The sequence below is a fragment of the Procambarus clarkii genome, chromosome 23, assembly GCF_040958095.1.
Source record: "Procambarus clarkii isolate CNS0578487 chromosome 23, FALCON_Pclarkii_2.0, whole genome shotgun sequence".
NCBI classification, from domain to species: domain Eukaryota; kingdom Metazoa; phylum Arthropoda; class Malacostraca; order Decapoda; family Cambaridae; genus Procambarus; species Procambarus clarkii.
In genome coordinates, this window is record NC_091172.1 from 33366233 (window position 1) to 33375247 (window position 9015).

Sequence of the window (9015 nt, forward strand, 5' to 3'; positions counted from 1 at the left end):
AGTGTTTCATATACAGTAGTTTTGTTTTTGTTAGGTTTTCGTTAGTACCGAACACATCTCTAAGCATATCTTCGAGTTTTGTGACCCTTTTTCAGCCATTTTGGCAAGGGTTCCATCAATGTGAGGGGTATCGACTACCTCAGAGATCCTGCTACTTGCAAGTAGGTGGCGAGATGGTCACAGATGCTTGGCAAGTTGGATTTTATCCCGAGATACCAGTGCATAAGCCCTGGAAAGTCATTGGAGGGGGGAGGGGGCCACCCTAGAAATGACGTATACTGTAGAGGAACCTCATGTGACGGGCAGCCCTATTTACAAGCATTGCAGGTAACGAGCGCGCCACTTGCAGAAAATTTGCCTCGATTGACGAGCTTCCGCTCAGTTAACGAGAAAACTACATGGGGCTTCCTAGTGTTCCCGCAAATTCTCGGACACCTTGGACGACAGTGTTTTATTGCGCAGAACAAACATTCCTCTGCACTTATTTGTGCTTTTCTTTATTTTTTTTTGTAGTTTTGAGACTACAATTTGTAACCCACGACATCACTAAAGCTGCTGCTAAAGATAGTGTTGTAGGAAGAGGAAGAAAGACAATTACTGTAGATTTGAAGAAGGAAATTGCCTGACTTGGAGGGGGATTCTCCTTCCACACCGTAACCCTTCTCCTCCTCCTCTCCATCGTCTCCCTCAAGCCAGCAACGACTCTTCATAAGGTAAAGTATAATTGAAAACAGCAAAACAAAAAATTACATGTATTATAATTACATTATAAAATTTTGTATTGATGTTTTTTCGGGGGTGGAACAGATTAATTTTATTTCCATTATTTTAAATGGGGAAATTCGCTTCGCAAGACGAGCGTTTCACATGACAAGCTCGGTGTCAGAACAGATTAAATTTGTTAATTGCGGCTCCTCTGTATATGTAAACATTATTAGAATAAAACAGTGTTTATCAGTACATGTAGGTGGCAGAGTGGGCATAATACATGCTGCATCATGAGGCCCTGCCCGGTGTCTGCTTTAGTAACACATGGCAAGCAAATAGAAACCATTTTTGTTTGAGTATTTTTCTCTACCCACATACATAAACAAAAATCTACCCACTAAGTATGCAAACATGTTTTTACATATTTTGCCTTAATTTTTCATAGTATGCTTCTTTTAGATAGCAAGGAATAATAATAAATTAAAATCAAGGGCTAATTTATTAATTTTACATGTAAAGTTGACATTCAAACTACGTAAGCAAGGAATTTGCACAATACTTTTTTGTATTCGCCATACCTGAATATATTTGTATAACACAAGGAAAGAAACAGCAAGTGAATGTCAAAACACACAAAAGAACAGATATTAAAAATTTCCATTGATCCTTAAAGAGAAGAAAAAGTGAGTTACCTGGTTGAGCATGCAGTCCCATATATCATCATCCTCTTCAAACACATGTGACTGCTTTGCTATTGGGCAAAGGGCATCTACAGCTGCTCGACCTTTCACCACAACTGTCCTATCAACACCTGTTTATAATTAAAACATTTCTATACATTTACTATATTCAATAAACGACGTTAGTAGTAAAAGTATTTCATCATTACGCAACAGACAATAATAAACTTTTAATATAAGTAAAACATTAAGACAATTTCATTACTATACAAATTTTAAAATCTAATATGCACTAATGAAGAAAACCAACATGTGTTGTTTATTCAAACATGTAAAACTTATGCATAAAACAATATGCATCCCTAAAACCAATGCTGTTATGAAAATTCATCTATTGGTATGATGAATACTTGAAGACATTTTCTAAGAAACTAAATTCTCACAAATAACACACAATACAATTACACAGAATTGATGAATTCCAACATTTAAAATATTCATCTTCTAACAAATCTGAGTGTTTGCATACAAAATACCAGAATCCAAATGGCTCAAGTAGTCAAAAATGATGGGAAAATACACAAGAAATAAATAGGCCTCTTAAGCAATGATTGTTACATTAATGATTGTCCATAATTGTTACATGAAGACAAGTTTGATTTGGCAAAAATTAATAAATCAAATTAAACTAAAGAATTTATACAGATACAAAATACAAAGTATTTTCCAAAATTTGTTTGTGTCTACCTAAAGCAAAGACAGTGACTGTAGGTAGTAACAATACACACTACAAGAATATAAGAATAAAGTAAACTGCAGAAGGCCTATTGGTCCTTGAGAGGGAGCTCCTATTTATATCCAGCTAAACATATTCAAATACAGTGCATGTCTAACCTAGGCTTGGAACAGTACAGGTATACCATATGTATTATATTACCCTGTACTTTGGTCTCTAATCAACCCCATTTCCAAACCATTTATTTAAATCAAAACTTATTCAGTTTGAATCCATCGTTCCATGTTTTATTTTGTGTTGATATATTTGAAGATTATTAATAATATACTTTGTTATACCATTTTGGGAAAATTTTAATTATGCTTCCTTAATTTTTTTCTAAGGTCGATTTCTAATTCAAGATATTAAATTTATCATCCATCTCTATCCACTCTGAATTTAAGTCGATTCTATGTGACCAAAACTAAACTCAATACTCTCAATGGGGCCTAATATGGCCAAGATAAAGTCGAGGAGTATTATTAGATGCCTTACTGCTAACACTTCTAGATATGATTCCCAGTATGTATCATATTTGCTACATTTTTAACATTACACATGGATTTTGGGGCTTAGGAGCCTTCCTGATCAAATTCCAAAGTTTTATACATTCACACACCCCTTGCCAAAAATAATTTATCTTAACTCGGTTTAAAAAATGCCATTAATTTTGGAGACTGGGACTGATGTAAACCTTCATATTATATATATAATGTTAAGACTGTTCTCAAGTCCACACATTTGATTACAAGCATCACTATATACAATTAACCATTGCAACAATTGCCAACAAGTTCACATCAAAGGAAAGGATAAAAGAAAGAAAAAGTATCCTATACACTATAACAGTGATGCAGGTGAAAAGGAAAAATATACCATGCTGCATGCATTACAGTATACAGTGAAACATGCTCAAGAATTTAATAATGAGAAATTACAAAAAGAATTCTACAAAATGTGACTAATATTGTGCTATGCATCTTCAAAGGCAGGTAAACACTACAGTACAGAAACAAACCCCCAAAAGGAAAAGATATCAATGTGGATCCCATAATAAACTAGGTAAATGTTAAGTCATAATTTGACAGCAATCAGTTAGATCTTTTAACACTAACTTTTAAAATTAATCCAATTTTGTCTACAAAAACTTTAAATGGGTACTCAACCTGACTTGATGCCAGATTTGCCAGGAATATTACTGGAATCGATGTTCTCTTTTCCTTCACTGGACATGCGTGAATTATTTTTCCCTTTGCTTGCATTAGATTTATTTTTCTTCCCACCTGGAGCTTTTGCAGGTGCTGTCTTCTCTTCACTCTCCTCTTTAACTTTCTTCTGGGACACCTTGCTCTTTTTCTCTGCCTTTTTGGCAACATTACCATTTGAAGTAGATGGCTCCTGATCATCATCCTCCACAATTTCTTCCTTTATTTGAGCTTCCTTTTTCCTCCCTCTCTTTCCAGTGGTTTTAATCTGTGTGTTATTTTGGGAATGGTCAATATCTAGTTCAGTCTTTACAGTCATATCAGTGTCGACTTTTTTTGACCTTCCTCGTCTCTTCACATTTGGCTCATCCTCTTGAACCACTGGCTCTTTCATTTTAGGCCGACCTCTTCCCCTTTTTGCAACTGGTTCATCTTCAGTTTTAACATCTTTATCTGGAGCAGCATCAACAATTTTGATAGTCCTTTTCCTGGTACTACCTGTAATTCATAAACGAGTTATTGAATATTTCATACAACTACTGCATGAATGATATACAGTAGGCTGTACTAAGAGGCATAATAGAAAACACTTTTAATAATACAAATAATTCTATTCAAAAGAATGTGTATACAATGAACAAAAGAGGAAGGGACAATTGAAAAGACAGGAGTTACACATAATCATAAAGCCTCTATTACGCAAAGCGTTTCGGGTAAAACTTGAGAATAATTCAGATAAAATTAATTAAGGGTGTAGAGGGGGTAAGCATTTTATCCTAAAAGAGAAGTAAGCTAACATAAGTGAGAATGTTAAAAAAACCAGCGTTGAATGTAATGAAACGCCATTTTCTGGACGAGACCCTAAGGCTCCCCGAGGCTGATATGCTAATGTCAGACTTTGGCATCAGTCATGTGTATGGAGTTCTGTGGGCCTACCGAGGACCATGAGCCAGAACCTGGCCCCCTCTAGAGAGCCAAGGGAAGCAATGGACTATAGAAACCCTGCGTGTGGTTGGAAGCATTCTATGTCTGCCATTGACCGGGTCAGGCACCCAGAAAGGCAAGCATCCCAAAACAAACCCCTATTCTGGCACACTTTGCTATCAAAAGTTGAACAAGTAGAAAGAACTCCCCAAAAGAAACGAGCAAACAAGCATGACATTACAAGTCGCCGCACCGCTGTCTGCGCAGCTTTCCCCCTCCCCGGGAGGGGGATGGGGGAGCCCCCAGACCCCTTGCACCGGCTATCCACCCGTCAGTTCTGATGCTGGATGTCAAAACACGCGAAAAACTGCCAACCGGGGGTAGGGAGGGATGCAGGGGAGCCTCCGGGTCTCACCCAGAAAATGGCGTTTCATTACATTCAACGCTGGTTTTATGGGGGGAACCCCTTCGGCTACCCATAGATAACTACCTACAGAGGAAAAAGATAGAGACTTACCCTGGAGGCGGTCGCTGCTCACTCCTCAACCAGAAGTCGAGACAACTGGCTGCAACCGCCAACCTAAAGCGACACAAGGCCCGTTCACGAGATACCGAGCAGCCAGGACCCTGTTCGACTGCCAAAATCCCCGTTCCCGAATGTCAGGCCAGGACATGTTGCCAAACACAACAGCAAGAGCAGCAAACTTGCAAACGTCATGAGCCCGGGGATAGACTGCAGACTGGCTAGCCTTAATCCTGCGGACGACCTGGGAGACCCGCACCCGCGAACAGGGAAGAAGGGAAACCGGATTAACCCAAAGCATGTCCTTGGAAACAGAAGCCATGGCACGCAACTAAGGTTTTGAGTCCGGTTACGGACAAGCCGCAACCGGACCAAAACCATGACGTACCCCCGGCATGACCAAGCATCAACAACCCAAAGATCCCTACAGCAAGCAGCAGTCTCATTCTTCACCAGTAAAGGAGATGGCTGAAGACGGACAAATCGATCGCCACGACCGAAAGAGCAGAAACCCCTGCACTGGAGGAGAGCATGAAGCTCACCGACCCAATCCCCACAGGCCAATGCCAACAGAAAGAGCCTTCAATAAGCAATCCTGAACTGAAGGGGCCACAAGAAACCGTGAAGAAGAAAGAAAAGAGCACCCTGTCCAACAACCAGATTGGCTCAGGTGGCGCATGAGCAGGCAGGAGGTAAAACAACGTATGAGACAGCTTGAGAAACGGCTCAGGCGTAATGTCAATACCAAAAGCAAGCTGAGGTGGTTCTGCCAGCGCCGCTCGATACGAGGCGACAGTGTTAGGCATAAGATTTCTGACCTGGAAAAACGAAGAGAAAGGACAACACAACTCTAACAGACAGCAAAGCACAACGACTGAAGACACAAAAAGAAACGGGAGGACCGCCAGGAAACTTCACACTGCCGCCGAGAAAAAGCCCTCAGGTGGGACATTAACAAGGAAGCCACCTGATCACCATAGAGATGATAAACTTGAGTCAAAAATGCCATACGCATAGACTCTAGGAGAAGACTGAACCAGCCAAGTGGCGCACCGGTTCGATCTGCTGAAACAGGCGGAGCAGCGGCATCAACCCCGACGGCCTTGTAGTAGGGGAAGGGTGCCACATATATGGGAAGGTGCCTCGACCTTGCCGACGCGAAGAGGTCCACCTCGGGGTGCCCAAACATCCGGCAAAGTCAAACGAAGGAGTCGGCATTGACCATCCATTCCGTGGAAAGGGGAACGAAACGAGACAGGCCGACAGCCAGGACGTTGGACAACACCGCACATGAACAGCCAGGAGAGCCAAACCCTGAGAACCCAGCAGACGAGTCACACAAAGCGACTAGTGCCAGAGAGCCAAGGACCGCATCAAACCTCCCCAGTTCAGGCAATGAACCACTGGGGAGCAGTCCGAATGCAGACGGATTATCGATCCGCGAATGACCCGAACTGTCCGCAGCACAAACCATACCGCTGCGAACTCCCGCACCGGGCTGTGGGGGTGACGGAAGGACGGACCCCACCGTCCCTGGCCGGCCTGGTGAGCACTGGTTACAAAGCTCCAGCCGAGACACAATGTGTCAGTGAACACATCGAGCGAGGGACTCGGGCAGGCGCCAAGGCACCGAACCCGGAAAAACCCGAAGAGGAAGCAGGCGACACAGCAGCCGACATAAGGCCCCCAGGGTCCAAACCCAGCGATCGGGGTAGAAACGGAGAGGACGTCCCTGAAGGAACCAGAACAGCCAACAAAGCCAAATCCGACCCGGCGGGTAGACCATCATCATGAAGTTCAGGCTCCCCCAGAAACAGGCATATGTGGAACCGCAGCTGCACGAGAGACTCCAGAGGAAAAGACAAGGAAGCGGTCCGAGAGTCCCACACGAGACCCAGCTAGGCCCGAACCTGGCAGGGAACCAAATGGGACTTCCTCCAATTCACCAAGAACCCGAACCTTGCAAGCTGGGAAAGAACCAAATCCCTGCCTAGCAGACAAGAGGACCGCCTGGGAGCTCAAACCAGCCAGTCGTCGAGGTAGGCCAACACCCGAACATCTAACAGATGCAGACAGGCCACAACGACCCGGGTAAGGCGCGTGAACACGTGAGGTGCCAGGTTTAACCTGAATGGGAGACAACGAAAGCAGTAACCCTGACACCCCACAACAAAACCGAGCCAGTCCCTGAACCCTGGATGAATCAGGACGGAAGGATAAGAAACTTAGATGATTGTCATGCCCTTCAAGAAGACCTGGACAAAATAAGTATATGGAGCACCTACTTGGCAAATGGAATTTAATGTTAATAAATGCCATGTTATGGAATGTGGAATAGGAGAACATAGACCCCACACAACCTATATATTATGTGAGAAATCTTTAAAGAATTCTGATAAAGAAAGAGATCTAGGGGTGGTTCTAGATAGAAAACTATCACCTGAGGACCAGATAAAGAATATTGTGCAAGGAGCCTATGCCAAGCTTTCTAACTTCAGAATTGCTTTTAAATACATGGATGGCAATATACTAAAGAAATTGTTCACGACTTTTGTTAGGCCAAAACTAGAATATGCAGCGATTGTGTGGTGCCCATATCTTAAGAAGCACATCAACAAACTGGAAAAGGTGCAAAGACATGCTACTAAGTGGCTCCCAGAACTGAAGGGCAAGAGCTACGAGGAGAGGTTAGAGGCATTAAATATGCCAAAACTGGAAGACAGAAGAAAAAGAGGTGATATGATCACTACATACAAAATAGTAACAGGAATTGATAAAATCGACAGGGAAGATTTCCCAAGACCTGGAACTTTAAGAACAGGAGGTCATAGATTTAAACTAGCTAAACACAGATGCCGAAGAAATATAAGAAAATTCACTTTCGCAAACAGAGTGGTAGACGGTTGGAACAAGTTAGGTGAGAAGGTGGTGGAGGCCAAGACCGTCAGTAGTTTCAAAGCGTTATATGACAAAGAGTGCTGGGAAGACGGGACACAATGAGCGTAGTTCTCATTGTGTAACTACAGTTAGGTAATTACTAGGTTTGTAAGGTATGGAAGGTGTCTGTGATGACTGACCAAGGAAGGCCCACACCTTCACCACATTAGGTTATAAGATATGGAAGGTAACTGATAACTGACCAAGGAAGGCCCACACCTTCACCACAACATTAGGGTGTAAGGTATGGAAAGTGACTGATAACTGACCAAGGAAGGCCCGCACCTTCACCACAACATTAGGGTGTAAGGTATGGAAAGTGACTGATAACTGACCAAGGAAGGCCCGCACCTTCACCACAACATTAGGGTGTAAGGTATGGAAGGCGAGACTATGATAACTGACCAAGGAAGGCCCACACCTTCACCACATTAGGTTATAAGATATGGAAGGTGACTGATAACTGACCAAGGAAGGCCCGCACCACAACAACAATGTGCGCCAAGAATCCAAATTTTGGCGCCAGGCAGCATGGTGAGGGAGGCCGGGAGGCCGCCACCCAACACTACACATACTTCTCTTCTCCATGGTTGTGGTGTTGAGAGTGGTGATGGCGGGTGTGGTTGGGGGCGGGTACTGGAGGAGGGTTGAGGTGGTGTTGCCAGGGTTGGTTGGGAGCGGGAGGCGTGCTGGGGGACGGTCGCCAACACACTTCTACTGACGCAACACTCAACACAATGGCTCTCCCACCGGGGACTGGTCAAGTCGTATACTGCAATTTCGGATACCGGGCTAGAAACAACTTCGTTCACTGAGAAGTTTGTACATACAAACCATTCCGTTCATATATGCGCTGGTTTGTGTTCGCTGTTGTTATCATCTGAATAAATACATGGCATTTGTTCATATAATTAGCGCTTCCATTATTAGAATTATTTATCCATTATTAGAATAACAAGGTGCAAACCATACCCCCTTACAGTTGAAATCTATTTATATACAAGAAGGTACATTGGGTTGCGAGAGTACATAACATATATTAAGAGGTACATTGTAGCAAGATTTGAGATTAAAGGATTTAAGACTAACACGTTTAGAAACAAGGCGCCCCCGAAGGAGGCTATTATTTGTTATGCACCCCATGCTCAACCATATACATAGACAGTCTCCCCATACTCAACCATATGACAGTCTCCGTGGTGTAGTGGTAAGACACTCGCCTGGCGTTCCGCGAGCGCTTTGTCATGGGTTCGTATCCTGGCC

The 9015-nt window shown here is 43.0% G+C and overlaps 1 protein-coding gene across 1 annotated transcript in view; it reads right to left on the reverse strand.

Moving 5' to 3' along the window:
* The window catches only part of LOC123764000 (poly [ADP-ribose] polymerase 2), a 28789-nt gene extending 20237 nt beyond the window's left edge, over positions 1-8552 (reverse strand). The window contains 3 exon segments of the mRNA XM_045751432.2: positions 1401-1519; positions 3330-3866; positions 8328-8552. Of these exon segments, the coding sequence (XP_045607388.2) occupies positions 1401-1519; positions 3330-3866; positions 8328-8340 (669 nt within the window). The 5' untranslated portion in view covers positions 8341-8552.
* Between the last annotated feature and the right edge of the window lie 463 nt (positions 8553-9015).